This window comes from Corvus brachyrhynchos, unplaced genomic scaffold (genome assembly GCF_000691975.1).
Source record: "Corvus brachyrhynchos isolate BGI_N302 unplaced genomic scaffold, ASM69197v1 scaffold17, whole genome shotgun sequence".
In the NCBI taxonomy this organism is placed as follows: domain Eukaryota; kingdom Metazoa; phylum Chordata; class Aves; order Passeriformes; family Corvidae; genus Corvus; species Corvus brachyrhynchos.
In genome coordinates, this window is record NW_008240046.1 from 5,446,311 (window position 1) to 5,464,047 (window position 17,737).

Below are 17,737 nucleotides of genomic sequence, written 5' to 3' on the forward strand. Positions count from 1 at the left end.
CTTGTGTAAAGATAAACATGCAGGGATGAAAGATAAAAATGCAGGGATGTTTTTCCATCATTGTGGATGTCACAGCACAGATCCCTCTTCTGAAGAGAAGCGTATTTCAAATTACAGTCTCAGGCAGAAATCACCCTTCCTTTTAACCAGAAACCAACCTCCTTGGAGTACCCCAGCTATCCTAGTTCATGTCTGGCATGATCACAATTCATCTTTCTCACTTCCTGATGGAAGTAGGGGATGATAAGTGAATACAGTCTGAGTCAGGTTTCTATTCCCAAATGTGTTATCCCTTGAGGGGACTAACAGCAGTGTAGGCACCTGGGTACTAGGCCTTTCCCAGTGTCTATTGCGCTAATTAATACACAGTAATTTTAAAAATGGTTTTATCATTAATAATAAATGGAGATTTTAAAAAAAGAAACTTTTTCTGATTTAACCTGATCTCTGTTTTTCTGTCTGACATTTCACCAGAATTTTCACTCAAGGTAGCTTTCTATCGCTCATTCAGTCTGTAGTTCATGTATAGGAAATACACAATATTTTCCTTTTTATTTAAAGCATCAAAAATATTTAATTATGTTGCAGGGAAATCAAGATCATTATCACAAATACCAGTGAGAAACCTATGAACTAAATATAAGTCACTCAGATCCATGAAACATGATTCTGGGATCACTGCCACCATCAATCTTTCCCTCATACCATTGTTTCCCTTTCCTCCCACCAGTTTTCAGTGCAGATTCTCAACTGAATGAAAAATGCCCATCACAAGAAGCAATCCTTCAGCCTCCAGCTGCAAACTCCCACCACCTGTCTTGGAGTAAAACTTGGTCATAGTCTTGTGTGTTCAGTCAGATGATCCCACCCATCTGGTTGAAATATTAACTAAGATTAAAATGAAGATAACTTTTCAGGTTTTGTTTCATCTGGCAACAGAGCATTAGAACTGCTGTTGCTGATAGAAATGAAACAGAAACAAGAGATCACTGAAAAAGGAAGGACAGATATATTCCTTTCCTCCATTTGAACCACTTGTGTAGCAAATCCATGGCAGGAACCAATACAGCCCGGAGACTATTCTGCCTCTCCCTGTGAGTCAGTCTCCCCCCCCCAGCACATTCATCAGGGCATGTGGACACTCACTGAGCTTTTTCAAGAACAGAAGTACAGTAATTCTTTCTGATTCCTGGCTTTGTATTTTTCAGCTGTGGAATCCTACATTAGTTTCTATCGTCTCTATCTATTGTAATGACTAGAAAATACAATATTATTTCACAAACATGAAAGATCACATTTAAGGTATAACTGAGAGAAACTACAATGAATTCTAAAAAAATAATTATACTAACAAAAAATATATTTGCACTAGTTCTCAGCTATTTGGAAACAGTAGACAGAAATGTTGACTGATACAACTAAATGAAACATATCTTACTTTAAGCAGATAGATATTTAAATCCAGACTCCTCCTGTTCACTTTCATTTGTAAGGCATTCACAAATTACAAAGCACAGTTCATATATCAATTTTAAACAAATGTTTTACTACCATACCAAATAAACAACAGAAAGTTATAAAAATACTGTTGGAGGTGATTCTCCTTCAAAGTCTTACACAATCCTATATCTCTGAATGCCAGAAAACTGGATAAGGTTAAAGTCTTTGAAGCACATCAACATGTGAATATAAAATACGTTACCCAGAGTTCATGCTTTGGTTGCACTGCCACTACATAAAACAGATTCATTCAGACACAGAAGACATGCACTGAAGATCGGTGAGGTACAATCATAGACAGAACCTTACCGAAAAATAACACACTGACCTGTACTCGCCACAAAAACAGACAAGTAGTAAACACCAATACAGAAATATCAAGGAAAAGTCTCTTTTTTGAAAAATACATTTCAAGAGATGACAAAGATAGGTGCAGTATAAAACAGTTTTCCCAGAATTTTTTCACTCTCTGCCTTTATGGCAATTTTTCCTCTTATGTCCCTCTCTTTAGATGAGGAAAATCTCTTATTGAAAAGGCTCTGGCTCACACCCTTAATGTTCAATTATTTGAGCTACTGAACACTCATTATTGAAATTAGTGCAAATTAAGCATATGTTAATGGCATCAATTCATGATAGCATCACTCTTTACGACAGTACATAAGCACTTGCTTTTCTGAATTTTGGTCTAATAACAGTACTAATTAGGAATAAGTTTAAGTGTGTGCTTATGCAATGATGGTCAGAATAATATGACTCCCAAAAAATGTGATCCCAGCTAAGAGGAAACCAACTTTTAGACTGGTAAGTTTGAAAATGATTGCAGCTTCTAACCAATTATTTATACTGTCTGTTTCTTGCCATTTTTTTAAAGTATCACTTAGATTTCTTGAATTCAAGTGTTTACATGCAGATTAGAAAGAAAATACATAGGACTAAAATAACACATTTATTACATGCCATGTTACAGGTCACCGCATTCTCATTCCTATTTGCATTCACAGTACTATGAGAAACTAAAATTATTTCATCAGAAACAAATGAAGTACACAGAAAAGTTTGTCAACAGAGAGAAGCATGTATCCATAAGCCAAACAGCCATAACATTCAATAGGTTTAATACTCCATTACATTGTTCCATAGACATTAGAGATTAAAGACTTCTTATCCATCCCTTGCCAATTCTGAATGTTTTCTGTTCTCCCATTCAGTCACTGGAGGCTGATTGGCAACTGACATCCACATGAATAGAAAAAGCTAACTAGATGAGCCAGAGGAGAGCAGGCTGTGAAATTTGTATTTCCTCTTGTAAAGTACCAAGTTCTTTTAAGGTTTTTTTTCTGTTTAAAGGTGAATTAATGAAACTCAGGGACTCACTAAATCTGGGCCTTGCATTGTACAGCAAGCTGGCTGCTTTCCAAGCACATATCCAACATACTGTTTGCTGCAGCCACCTTCATCCCTCCTACAGAGGAATGCGTTCAGCATGCTGTCAAAAAGCACCAACCTACATTATGGAATTTAAACTGACATGTTTCTGTTGGACTGAACATTTTCTGAAAATAAGACTCTAAAAAACCAATAAATTATAGCAGTCAGTGTTGTTAATGATACCACACTTCTACGCTCAGTCTAACAGTCAGAAGAGCTTGGTAGTCAGAAAGGTCATACCACAAATAAGGTCAGTCATCCTCATCATCTGAGCTTTCAGATTCTCTCAACCACTCCTATATTTCATCAGCAAAATATTGAAATAAAGTTTTCATTAAAACTGGATCTTCTTCCTTCTGGTCCAACTGCACATAATCTCACATTCTCTATTAAACTTTGGGACTGAACACTGGAGTAACATTTCCTCTGAAATGTGTATTGCATATCATATCTTACTATGCCTGCTACCAACTAGACTATAAATACAGTAATCCTTTCTGAGAAATTTAGAGAAGGGAGCGTATTCAACAGAAATATTGGGGGGGAGGGCCTTCATGTAACATTTTCTATTCTTAGCTATTAATCATGTCTTTATCTTTAGTACTGAACATCCTTACCTACAGCCAAATGCTAATCCCATTAATCCTCTTTAAAGATCTGTAAGGTCTTCTGTGTAATGCTGACTTTTACTTAATGCATAGCTTAATTTTACAGTGATTTTTGCAAGCTCACTTGAGACCAGTTTCTTTTCAAGAAAGGAGGAAAGACTGCACTTTTCCATAATGAAGACAATGGATTTAGAAATAGAAATGAGACACCAAATGCTGCCAGCCAGCCATAGTCAACACCAAGAAGTCAGTCCAGAAAGGCAACTACTGAAGGATTTCTACCAAAGCTCTCACCACAGAAAGGATGGAGAACTGGTCCTATGATTTTGGGGGGATGTATCCCATTTTGGAGAAGGTTCTGCAATGTATAAGGATTATTTAAACTCCCCCTCCATAACATGTCTTTTCCATTAGAAACAGACAAATATCAAGAAGGTAATTACCCAGCAATCCATACCACACGTTCAGTCCATTGATACCACTTGGCTCTGGCTCAGTGAGCAACATGTGCAGTAACAAAGCGAATCTACAAAACCATACTGTATGCAAAGTGGACAAGATCACACACTGCACTCTCATGACTGGATATTTAACACAGTGACTGAGTACAATGACTGTTACAGGCACTATTACAGGCCTTCCAAATTCTGTTAATACAAATTCTTCCAAATGTAGGGTTATGACTTTTTCTCCGACACTGAGTATGTGAAGATCGTTATTCTTAATGGCCAGAATCTCAGCCAACACCAGTCAGTTTTCCATGAAATTAGCAAGCAACGGCAGCTGGATAAGAATTTCTGAAAGTTGTAGACCTCTTGGACAGCTTCGGAGAACTCACAACAATGAAGTAACAGGAAATGGAGCACAGATATAAAAGTAATCTAAGATTGAAAGCCAAAAGTCTGTATCCATGGTCAGGATAAGACAAGCTCAGAATTATCCTTGGGTGTTTCGATATATCCATTCCTTGCTGCTCTAATATCTGCATACTGTATAAATCTGAATTGATTAATTATGACCTAATCACACTTTTTAACATACTGCAGAGAACAAATGGCTAATTGAAAAGAGAAATGTAACATTTCAACTTTTTAAAATTAGGCATTAATAAAATCATCACCTTATGGATGAAATGGATGATGAGAGTAACTAATCCCATTTTATTAAGGCTTTCTTTGTAAAGGTGTAAGAGATGCTACAAAATCCTTCTGCATTATCATTTAGGATTAAAATCAAAAGCTTATGCAGGATGGTCCAGTTGAATAACATAGCCTCTTGACTCTGCATTTTCTTAGAGCTGGAAAAAAGTGTATGTATCTGTGATAAATCTTAAGGATCTTTATTTTAAAATTTTCTCTTCAAAATACCAGTATCAGTTCTACAGTTGATCACAAGAGGGAGACTACCTCATCATATTTCCTCTCATTGTTTCAAATTTTTAAAGCATACAAACAATTTGAGTCATTTTGGACCAGCTCTAACCTTTGCTCAGTTAAAAGTATTAATGACTATTCAATTAGTACTTTTTTTCTGAGTTTGTCAAACCTCTGAATTTACAGATAAAGATAGCCAATCCAGTAAACAAGATTGAACAGTGCAAAGGCAGTTGGAAAGAAGATTCGAGAATAGGAGTCAATTTTTGCTATACGGATGTGTATTCTTCCTTCTCGCCAAGATCCTGTGCGGCAGTCTTCAAAACAACAAAAGAAACTAGCACAGTCTTTTCCTTCTAGGCACTCATATCCATAATCATCATCACGTTCAGGGAGATGATTAATGTTATTAATTGGAATTAGTGTTGATCCAGGTCGAACAGCAATTGCAGGTGGTTTCTTAAGGAAAAAAAAAAGGGAAATAGAGTTTTGTGTGTTTTTATCCTCACATTAAATAATTCCATAGGCTTTCCCTGGCAATATAATCACCTTCAGTACAATATACAGAAATTCTAATATTAAAGAAAACAGTTTCTGGAGCTTAGCAAATTATGAACTGCTGTGTATAATTAGTGCATGCAGGCAAAGATCATGAATGACTTTCACCTGCCACAGTGAAAACTGGGTTGTACTGGGATTTGGGAATAGTAGATAATTAGTTACACAGACAGGGTTAGCTGATCCCATCTACACAACACAGACAAACATTTTGAAGTCAGTCACTCCTTGACAAATGGGTCACAACCAAGTCCACAAGCACGCTATAATCATCACTAACAAAGGAATGATGGTCCTCCTATCATTTGGAGTCTTTAGAATGAGACTGGATGAGTTTCTGGAAGCTACATTTTCACAAAAATAAAAAAGCTAATGGGATTAGCACAGCATCACTGGTGAGACTCATAAGGGCCAGCTACGCCATCCCCTCAGATGTTAAATCCCTAAGCAATATAGACCCTTTTTAGAATTCAAGACATGAGTCCTTAGGAGAATGCCACTCAAGTCACTGATTAATTCAGCTCTTAATTCTTACTTTCACTTTCTGTGGGCGTAACAACCCTCTTGTATCTGATAAAAACTCAGTGTAATATATGTTAAAATTCTCATTGAAAAAATCTAGGTGGCTTATTTCCAGTTACTATATATAGTGTTTGCTATTCTCTTACTTGTGACTTTTGCCTTTTCATCTTCCTTTTACTTACACTAACACAAACCACCTTTCCCCCCTTTTATTTCTTTGTTTCTCCACAGTTTTATATGCATCACCCTTATTTCCTGAATGTTTCAAAAGACATTCTCTTTCTTCATCTGTCCTTTTTCTTCTCTTTCTAAATCTCACGGTCATTTTAAATTACTCCGTAATCCTCTTCCAACTTCCCTCACCCCACCCTACCTTTGGCATCTCTTCCAAAGTCTTCAGACCAAAGAGAAGGGTTACATTAACACTACTCTAACATTGTGTTCTCTCTTTCCTACATTCTTCATATTCTGCCACGTAAGGAATTAAAACAGCAGGAAAGGAAGCAGTGAGAAAATTTAACTAGATATTTAAGTGTAAAGAATAAGTTCTCTTAACACGTAGGCATGAAAACACATGAAAAAAAAATGAAAACTGGGAAGCCATCATTTAGCTTCTTGTTATGCTTTAGAGTCCTGTTGTCCCACTTCCTGGGAATTACTTTGGCCAGTACACAGATCTCTATACATTGCTAAGGTGACATTCTTTCGCTGCAGGGGCATTTTACCCACTATCCCAAGGGATGGTGTTAATGCACTGCAGTATCCACCATGTTTTCAAATAGCTTTATTTAATAAGTGTCTTTATCAGAGAAAGTTTCACACAAACTGCTGTTTCAAAACTTATTATACGTGATGACCTGGGGAGCTAATTATCATCCTAAAGGACCTCATTATTCTTTTCAGCTATGATAAAATACTGACAATACTAAGAAACAGGAGTTACACACTTCTATCCTAATATGAGGCATGTCAAGGAGGGCTTATTTTTATAAAACATGAAAAGTAAGTTCAATTTTTTTTTAACTTAAAAAAAATCTTTATTCTGTTGAAGAAAACTAGCGAAAGATGCTTATTCCTGATTCACACCTGCTCTGGCTTTACAAAAATTTTCTCACTGTTGGTTTTGCCCATGTAAGATTCAAGGCATGAGTTGTTTCTGCTAGTGGGGTAAAACAGAAACCCCCAACATGGAAACACCATGGGAGGAGGAAAAATTTACAGTACTGCTTTCCACTGCTCACATCACCAGCACAGACTGGAGGTGGCTACTGAATTTTAAGTTTAAAGAGGTGGCTTGCAAGAGGCAGACACAGTCATCCTATAGGCTTAACTACCTACAGGAAATACATAAAATGTTTGTAAGAGGAAGTGTGAGGGACAAGAGGAAAAAAAGACCAACACCTCACAAGAAAACGCCTTTATATAAATTGGCAGAAACTTGAAAAAAACCGAAACCAAATCAACAAAACACCCACAACATGTAGATATAGAAGTACATGCTGATTTTTTATGGACATGCATAGGGACATTGTAGATAAAACTCCATGTATTGTGAGAAGCATTTATAATACACTCTGATAGGATCAAACCCCAATTATTCTGCAGTAACACTAATACAAGCACAAAAGAAAGCCATTGTCTATGGAGATCATGGCACAGGTGATACATTCATTTCAGGTGAAATGATGATCAGAACAAGGGCCTCAACTAATTAAGTTTAATCTTTCCTGCCCAAACTCATTATCCATTCTAATGTGGATTTACATAAGCCAATTCATACTATCTTTCTTGAATGATGCCAGCACATATTTTCTAAGATAAAACTGCTGTAATCATCTGTAAAATCTCACAATTTTTTCTACAAGATCATTTATTGTGCCTTTTTGGCATCAGTTCCTGGAGTAGCAACCATTATTGCATTTTGCAGTAGAAATAGAAGATCTATGTAAGGCAAGTTTCCCAAGGAAAAAATCACTTGTAAATGAGAAGTTTTCAGAAGGAATTAAACTGACTTTTAAAATTAAATTGGTGTTTTGAGTTACATATCTGTAACTACAAGGCAAAAAGAATAGAAGACTTTGACAAAAATAAAGGGGGAAAAAGAAAAGGAAATAAAAAAGAAAAAAGGGTTTGTAATGGTATGACTTCCCATTAACTAATTAGATGCCTTCTTTATTTATTTGGAGCAAGAAAAGTCATGGCTTTCTATAAAGATCACCAGAATAACTCCTATTTATCAAATTAGAATCTTTGCATCTAAGTATATTAAATTTAATTCTCCCTTTTTTTAGTGTAATCTCTTTATCTTGTATGGTCTTAAAGCCATAACATGTTTAAAGAATTCTGTGCAAAAAGATTCCTTTTTTCAACGTCTTAGAAACAAAAAGCATTGTTTAAGAACCCAGTAAAACACAACTGAACAGTGTTTTTAGTATTATATTGCTAATTTTAATCTTAATGCAAATTCCAGCTATTTATTTGGTAAGTTTCATAGTTTCTATCTCATTATTATTCTACATTTTAAATTTTCACATGCACTGAAAATTTCAAAGCACTTGGCAGATTATTGCACACATGGCTGATGCGTGAACAGACTCTGGAAACTGTCATTATTTCATTCAATAGAGCACACTTGCAAAGTACATCAGTGTCTTTTGATTTGTCAGCAGCTGATCTTTAATATCTCCCTGGTTTGAATAAAGCAGTACTTCCTGCTATCTTCATCCTCTCTGCGTTGTGCATGCCAACAGCAGACCTACTCAGCTCCCTGCTCACTGTCATTGAGACCTCTTTGCAGCAGCAACCTGAAATTGAATCTGCTGTGCTGACACTGGGACACCCCCATATTCTGCAGCCTCTGTTACCTTTCACCCTCGTAACTCAGCTGTGGCCCTTGCCAAACCCTGCATTCTGCCCCTTCTCTTATGCCCACATTTGTTTCTACCACTAGAAGGAAGCAGATTTAAGGTTTCCATTTTCCTGTTTTTCTGGCTGTGCTGGATTCCCTGAGGATCAGAGTGATGTCTGACCAGCACAGTGAAGTATTAACCCTTCACCACTAGCCTTGTCCTAAAAACACAGCTGGTCCACTTGGAACAGCTCACCAAGTGAATCATAAAGGCTCTCATTTCCCTGCCATCAAGCACCAGCAGACTTGCAGTGCCCCTATAAGACACACTCCCAGAGAAGTGCTGCTCAGAATGGGTGCCCCAGCTCTTGCTGATGTGAGTTGCAGAACGGTATGGTTCATAACAGGATTTCTGCACTTCCATATCTGCAACTACTTCTGTAATTTCGTATCAATTTCTGTTTCACCCCATACAGAGCTGGTATTCAGCCTTCATCCAGAAAAGGCAACTGGTATTATGGTTCAGGTATGCTCCTGCATCCTTTGATGAAATGATTTGGAAAGGGGCTTTATAACATTGTCCTTCCTCTTATTCTCTCCAGTGTTTTCTTACTTTAAAGATGACCTTTAAATATTTGTACTGACTTCCAACAATAAATTCTTTGGAAATTAGAGTATTCTTACTACACAAACAGAAAGCTTCTTAAAATTGAATAATACCAGATCCTGAGATATCTGAAAATTTACCATAAAAGCATCAACTTGTAAAAGCAGAAGGTTCATTTAACCAGAAAACAACATGGAAGTCAATTTAGGTAGAATTTCTGTAGTGGAGGGGATTCAGAATACTGGCCAATAATAAGCATTTTTTCCTTTGCAAAGCTTTGTAAGACTCAAACTAGGTTATGCAGATCCAAAGGAATCCTTATACCTACATTATCTTTACTGCTACCGTCTGGGCTGTGGTTCTCTGCCAGGTGCTGTTTTCAGAAGCACTGTGCCCAGACAGAACCATCTCCGTGGGCACACAATTCATGGGCAGTTCTAGAAGCACTAAGGGCATGGAATATTATATCAAACCACTCTCCACCTTAGGTTCATGTGTTCCCATTCACGTAAGTGAAATCATCTAAACCCTTTACTCATTAGTCGTATTTACACAAAATTAGTACAAGCCTCCAACTGTAAAAAAATGACAAAATAAATATTAGTGTTAATTATCTTTGAACATTAGCTTTTCTACTTAAGAAGCAGTCTCTCAAAATGAATGCTACAATAAAAATCCCTCTGTATTGCTTTTTTTTCTTGTTTGACTAAACTTACTGATGGCTTAGATTTTGCCTTCTTTTCTTTTCCTTTGTCCCCTTTTCTGTTGCTGGTAAAGTAATGCAAGGTGCCATATTCCATCAAGGCAGCAAACACAAAAATAAAGCAAACTGAAACAAAAAGGTCCATTGCTGTCACATAGGAAACCTTTGGGAGTGACTTCCTAGCAATTGTACTCAGTGTTGTCATGGTCAGCACCGTGGTGATCCCTGTTTGAGAAAGAAAGAAAAAAAGACAGAAAGAGGGAAATGTATAGGTAATCCAATCACATTGTCACCAAAAAGAGTCATCATATTAGCTCTTAATTCATCGATGAGTTGTGTAAGAACTGAGCCACAGCAGGGTTCACCACTGACTACATCCACACACATTGGTGCTATTGCAAGAAGCCTCGTACCTATGGATACAGCGGCATCCATGGGATCACAGAAAAAGCAGCACATTTCACCTTCCCTTTAAATCCCTCCTATTTTCAACACACTGAATAAACTAAGTTTGATTAATTTTATAAATCTGACATTAAATGTACACATAAATACAGTAGACAAACAGGTACAAATAAGCACACTAATTTTATAAACACAAGGAAATCCTTTAGCTCTTTAAAGAACAAAATACTTAAAAGGATGCATTCAGAAATAAAAGGTGTGTTATTAATCAATGATTTCAAGCTTTTGATAAACATGGGAAAAGTGAATAATGTTTCCAGTTGTCTGCTTCTGACACATAGAAAATCAAATTACATGACATTCATGGCTTTCTGGTCTCATTCTCTAACTTACCAGATATGCTTTCAACACTGTCTTAAATAACAGAAAATGTTTCCCTTGATTCACTTACATACAAGTTAATTAAAAGAACAAACTGGCCTTAATAGCTATGCGTTCAAAATCTCAACTATGCTGCTCTTCATTGGTTTAGCATTTATAAGGTATTAACAGTTTCTTCTTATATTGGATGCTTCAGGGAGATGCAAAGCCTTTTACACAGTAGTCCAAAATTAAGGTGTGACCTTTCCTTTGGAGATAATACTTGAACACATAAATAATTTGTTATTTATATGCACAGGACTATTAAAAAAAAAAAAAAGGGTTACACCAGTCTAAAGGTGTCTATGGCTTATAAATCAAAATGTGGAATCAGCGGTTGCTATGGGCTGTTCCTGCAGCAGGAAGGCAGTAGTGATTTTCCAAGAGATTTCCCAATGAAATTACAGGCCTAAAAGGGCAAACAGATAAAACAGAGTTCTTCAAAAGTTCTTCACTCCCACTAGATACTTTTGAAAATCAATTAGGCATTTCTCTGTATAGCCAAATATTTAAATACATTTAATCACCTCAAATCTTTTGCTCTGGGAAACCACAGTCTGCCAGGATCTCCCAATATATATGAGAGAAAAAGCTTTCCAGTGTACCAGACCCCAGCACAGCCTCTGGGTGGGAAGTGCCACCCACCATTCCCTGTACCAACTTCCATTCAGAGAGGACAAAAAGAGACACGAATTTTTCCAGCCCTGTCTACTGTGTGAAGGGCATATGGGTGCTGTCACAGGGAGCAAACCTCCAACAACAAAACATGCCATGATAGACCTTGCTTAGTTTTGGCTTTCTTGTTTAAACTTCTTTTTCCATAAAATAGTGTCTATTTGACAGGTACTCTCCTTCTCCAGAACATTTGCATGTGAGAAAAGTCATCCTACAATCTGTCAAATGATGAGTTTTGCATGCTCATTAGAAAGGAGTTCAGTTACCTGCAGGGAGCTGTAAATAAGATATTACAAATGTTTGTATTTCATCTCAAGTAAATGAAGGCTACTACTGCTGAAGTGGGAGCTTGAAAACTTCACCTTAACCATGACATCAAAGGTGGATTTCTAGGTTCATTGCATATAAAAAGTACTTTGTAAAAAGAAAAAACTGGATACAGAACCAGCAGGATACTAGTAGAACAGTTTTTCCTGTTATAACTATTGTATTATAACTAGTCAGAACCCATAAGGATGTCATCCAATGATTAGTCAGTCAAAGAAATCTGATGAGATTTATGCATCATGGTCTAAAACTATCAAAAGTAATTTTCACTTATTTATTCAAGACTTTAGCCTCCCTTCACTAAACTTTGCAGTACTTTTAAATAACATAAAGTTAAGATCCAAGACTTGGATTCTCTTCCCTTGCTTTTTCATCAGGCTACTGAGCCATGGCTCATTTTTGCTTACTTTCTCTCTTGACTCATTAATCTGGCAGGCTTGCAGGTGGTCCAGTTTCTGTGGGAAAGGCAGGGAGTTAAGTGTGGACCCATGTTTCTGGTAGTAAATGGCCTTGTAGGGTGGGAATGGTGTGCTCACAATACTATAACTGATGAGGAAAATTAACTCACATCTCTCACTTCCTAAGATACAACCCTTCAGGTCTTGACCTTTCCCCCAGAATAGGTCAGACTACTGTCACTAGTTCTACTATAAGCATCTGTCACTGCTAAGCTCAAAGCTATGTCCTGTGCACTCCACCTACGTGTTTATCAGGCTTTATGTGGGGACTACAACTTTTCTCCAAGGCAGCACATGAATCCCAAACAGTCAAACTTAGGAGACTGACACCATGCTAAACAGGTCAGCCAAGATGACACTAACACGGAGTGGAACTTGCAACACACTTCAGTACTGTCTGTAGTAAAGACAGGAGTTTTTGTGACTTAAAGGCTCAACTGCTTGAAGTGCAGCTTTGGTTGCAAATTTTCTGTCCTATCCTGGATCTAAAAGAATAATTGAATTGTTCTATTAAAAACAAACAACACTCCCCCCCCAAACACAAACAAACAAACACAAACCAACCAAAAAAACAATACCAACAATACAAAAACCCCAACAAAAAAAAACGAAACCTGATTTTCACAATTTTTGCTCATGTAGTAATAACTTCATTTGTTCCATGATGCTAAGTGTCAGACTAATGATTGCCACATGGCAGTCCCCAGAGATGATAAGAAAAGCATAAAGGAGAAAAAATGTGTTTATTTGAACAACAGCAGACCAAAAAAAACAATACCAACAATACAAAAACCCCAAAAAAAAAAAACGAAACCTGATTTTCACAATTTTTGCTCATGTAGTAATAACTTCATTTGTTCCATGATGCTAAGTGTCAGACTAATGATTGCCACATGGCAGTCCCCAGAGATGATAAGAAAAGCATAAAGGAGAAAAAATGTGTTTATTTGAACAACAGCAGACCCACAAGGCCTGGATGAGGATTTCCATGCTCAGCATTGCCTCCTTAAGCTCTGCTGTGCAACTACAGCAGTATTCTCCTACTCCCAATCTTGCAGTTCAAGAGAAAGAATGACCAATGGTCACAATCTGAAGGGGAGTAAGCCGTGCTTTATTCACTCCCTGCTGCACATTTGTATTCTTTGGGAGTACCAGATCCTTCAAGGATGAAAAAAGACATTCTTACCCAGAGAAGTCCTTGCAGGAACTGCATCCTTATTGATCCAAAATGACACCCATGAAAGAACAACTGTGAGTATACAAGGAATGTATGTCTGAATAGTAAAATATCCCATGCGTCTGCTGAGATCAAAGAATATTGTCATAATAATATAATCACCTGAAAATTTGAAAAAAAGAATAAAAAGCATTTACATGACATCTAATATGGTTTTAGGTTGTATCTTCTTCTGTTAGTCTTGCTCTACATAGATATTGCACGAAATAAAACTCAACACTTTGCCTTACCAGACAAGGTATGAGAAATCTCAGTTGTATTTCGTAGCCCTACAAATGCAAACTGATACAATCTCCAGTATTTTGGATCTGCCACTTCAACAGAGGTTTTCTTCCATTTGTATTCAATTTCATTTCTGGGATATCCATCTAGAATAAAACAAATCAAACATTCAGCCATAGAATGTACCAAAGCATGTTTTCTGATCTCTGAAGTGACTTACAAACTAAACCAGGCCTATACATAAAGTGGATCTGAGACTGCCTATAGTCCTCCTGATACATTTAAATTTAACTACAAAATATAGGGCCTCAATTTTAAGCCTAGGTAAATGTATGATCAATCAAAAACTGTATTAGTACAAATGTTTAGAAAATATCTACATGATATTCTCAAACTCCAGTAATAAAAACTGGTTCCGAATCATCACAATGAATTAATACATAAATGTAATTACATTATTGTTAAATGACCAGGAAGAGCTTAAAAGGACAGACACTTATTAGTAAGTGGCCTCTTACTCCCAGGCAGCCAGCAACAGGATGAGAGGACACAGACTCAACCTGCATCAGGGGAGGCTCAGGTTGGATATCAGGAAGAATTTCTTCACTGAAAGGCTGTGAAGCATTGGAATGGTTTGCCATCCAATTGCCCAGGGAGGTAGTGGAGTCACCATCCCTGGAGGCTGTCAAGAAGCAACAGGATGCGGCACTTTGTGATATGGTTCAGTCGAGAAGTTGGTGTTCTCAGCCTATGACTGTAGGTTGGACTTGATGATCCTGGCAGTTTTCTCCAACCTTAATGATTCTATGATTACAATAGCACAATTCCCCTAGGATTTTTTTTTTTTAAACATAAGTTTGCTTCAAAAAAAACCAGAGCCTGAAGGTTGTGGTTTCACTCATATAAAATAAGTCCCACTGAAATGAAAAGGACTTCTTATACTGATCCAACATTTACAAGAGCAGGTTGAAGACGACATATCTTATTTTTCCTTTTAAGTATACCACATGGAACTAATTCAAAGCTGTCAAGTCTTGCAGGCATAAGAAAACAAAGTTTTTCCAGGGTAGTGCATTTCCATTAACTGGAATAGGCATCGTATTAGACTCCTAAGCAACAAGACTATTTTTAAAGTTGCAAAAAATGCATGTGATTCAACTCACTTTTTAATGCATTAAATAATGCAGTAAATCTACTCAAAACATGAACAGTCAGTTCTTTCTTATGCTGTAAGGCTTTAAGAAGTAAACATTTGCTCTCCTGCTGCCAGATTTTAAGGAAATTTAAAGCCTAAACGTAAAGAAGAAAAAAAGTGTTTTACCACCTACAGCTTGAAAACTCCAGAGGACAGGAGTGTTCATCCATAGGAAAATTATGAAGCTGAAGATAACATTCAGCATTAATTGTCAACCTAATTAGAAAAGGAAGGGGGGAAAAAAAAAAAAGAAAAAAGGTTATATTCAAGAATGCAGACATTTCAGACTACATAGTAAAGAACATACCCAGAAATAAATTTTTCCCATTCATGGTTATTATGAATAGCCTCCTGTGTATCAGCAAAACTACATCCTGCATCAGCACCAAAGAACAAAACAAGAACTATTACTGCATGCAACTTGAGTCTCTGTTGTTTCAAATGGTATTTCAAGCCATTTCAAAAATTTCAGTTGATTTGGGGGCACCTCTCAGCTCTATAAGAAATGGGATAAAAAGGAGGGTCTGAAGACAGGAAGGAGAGGAGCTTATTATAGCAAATAAAGGCACATATATCAAGTCAAATTGCATTTGGCATTGCTGTACCTGGTAGCTTTAAACAAGAGAAAATATGTGGGGGACATTGGACTTGCTCTACACTCATGGAAGCAGTTCTGGTGAAGAAAGTATTTGGATAGGAAAAAGCAGAAAATGTTTTTACTCATTTAATGTCTAAGGTATTCAAATAATTCACAACTTATAAACATTTTAGAACTGGCTTAGTACTGAAAATTGTCTGAACTGAATCACTTTCTGCTTTTGAAAATGCTATCACAGATTTTCACAGGACTTCCAAGTAATCAGTGCAAAACCCAGTTCTGCTACCTTTCACTAGACAAGAAGGGATGGGAAAAGACTCTGAGACATGCTGCCAGATAGTTTCATAAGTCTCTGAAAAATTTATTCTACACCAACTTCCACTATGACCTGACCAAAGGTTTATAAGGAAAAGTGTATTTCTTAGCATACGCTGTGGGAGAGAAGAAGAAAGACCCTTCCCCACACTTTTGAGCCAAATTCTTGCATCACTATGGAGGTGATTTTCAAATTTGTCTACTATGATTTATGTATTTATTGCCTTTACTTTCCATTTTCAATTTTTTGATAGTTAAACACTCAAATAAAAAGAAAATAAGCCAAGCCTTCTGTTAAAAGCAACACAACTAGATCTGGAATCACTGATGGTGCAATGGACAGACCATGGGCTACCCTCAGAGGAGATTCAGTAAGGCTAATTAATTTTCACCATGTCTGCCTCCTCAATTACTGACAAGGAGAGAGTGGTGATACAGGGAAGCCCACAAACCTGGAGCACTGTCAGATCATATTACTGTTCCTTCAATAAGCAAGATATGAACCTCTCAATGTTGTTTTACCTTAGGTCAAATTCAGGCCATATCCTCACCTATACAGATGTTTGCATGTTGCAGTGCTGGGTGAGAGCCTGTTCTGCTGTTTTGTTACCAGATCACTGCACTTTATTGCTCATACTCTGACACAGTAATTCTAATCTATTGCTCTGTGAGGACTCACATGATTTTTCTGCTCATATTTATTTCCTTCTGTTATTTTGAATCTCTTTAGAGGAAATTTTACATTTAAACTGAATGGACAATGGAAGGGTAAAGTCCAAGTATGACTCTACAATTGCTAATTAGAAAAAGAAAAAAAAAATTAGCATGTCAACAGAAGGGGCTCTCTAGAGGCTTTTATAAACACCAACTGGCATAATAAACCATTTAAAAAGTGCTCTTCAGAGATGTTTGTATGCTCTCAAATGATGCATACTAAGAAAAAATTCAGTGAAGAGAATCCCTGTAAAGCATTCTAATTCTTCTTACATTCGATACAGGAGAAATTTATAAATTTTTCATACAACATAGCCTGCATATGAACATAGCATAAATGACTGAGAAGAAAGTAATTAAAAGTGCTACTTTTTGTTTTAAATATATAAGTAAATAAACAAATAAATAAACTCTTAAAAAAAAAATCCTATTTATGGCATCCTCTGCATGGACTACTTCTTGACCAGCTCCTGATCTATTGCAAGATTTTTTAGGCGTATTTAAAAAATATGACCGAGATGACCCTAAAATAGTTTCTGTAGACTACAGCCTTTCAAGAACTGTTTGATAAGTGCCTCAAAAATCAGTACATATAGCTTTAAGCTTAAAAGCAGCACAGGAGTCTCCCATTTGCCAAGTACAATTATCACCAACATGTTTGCTTATGCCTAATTTGGATGAACAGATTTGTTGATTTTAATAGCTTGCAAGGGTAAATATGTTAAGAAGTACATGCAGGACTGGGGCCTTAGCTTTAATCAAACTCCTTACAATTTTTATTATCTGAAGCATTTAATATTTTACTTACAAAATGTAATTTGGTGGAAACTAGATACTGAAGTATTTAGACCAGAAATAATTTATCTGCAATATATTAGTGACAGACCACCATGATGATAAATATTATATAACATCCTTTTTTAAATATTGCCTGTACCTAAATGAGATCAAAATTTTCTATCCCCTTCAGCTTTCCTTACCCAAATATCCTTGCATTATATTTCAGTACTATGAATTTCAT

General features: G+C 36.6%; 1 protein-coding gene across 3 annotated transcripts in view; it reads right to left on the reverse strand.

Moving 5' to 3' along the window:
• The window catches only part of GABRG1 (gamma-aminobutyric acid type A receptor gamma1 subunit), a 63,618-nt gene that overhangs the window by 4,776 nt on the left and 41,105 nt on the right, over positions 1-17,737 (reverse strand). For 2 of the 3 annotated variants that reach the window (XM_017744625.1, XM_017744624.1), the window contains exons 5-9: positions 15,223-15,305; positions 13,903-14,040; positions 13,622-13,774; positions 10,164-10,375; positions 1,526-5,371 (exon numbers count right to left, since the gene is read on the reverse strand). In XM_017744625.1, coding sequence (XP_017600114.1) covers positions 5,093-5,371; positions 10,164-10,375; positions 13,622-13,774; positions 13,903-14,040; positions 15,223-15,305 — 865 coding nt within the window. In that variant the 3' untranslated portion in view covers positions 1,526-5,092. Of the gene's footprint in view, positions 1-1,525; positions 5,372-10,163; positions 10,376-13,621; positions 13,775-13,902; positions 14,041-15,222; positions 15,306-17,737 lie in introns of those variants that run through there. The other variant, XM_017744626.1, reaches the window with a different exon arrangement.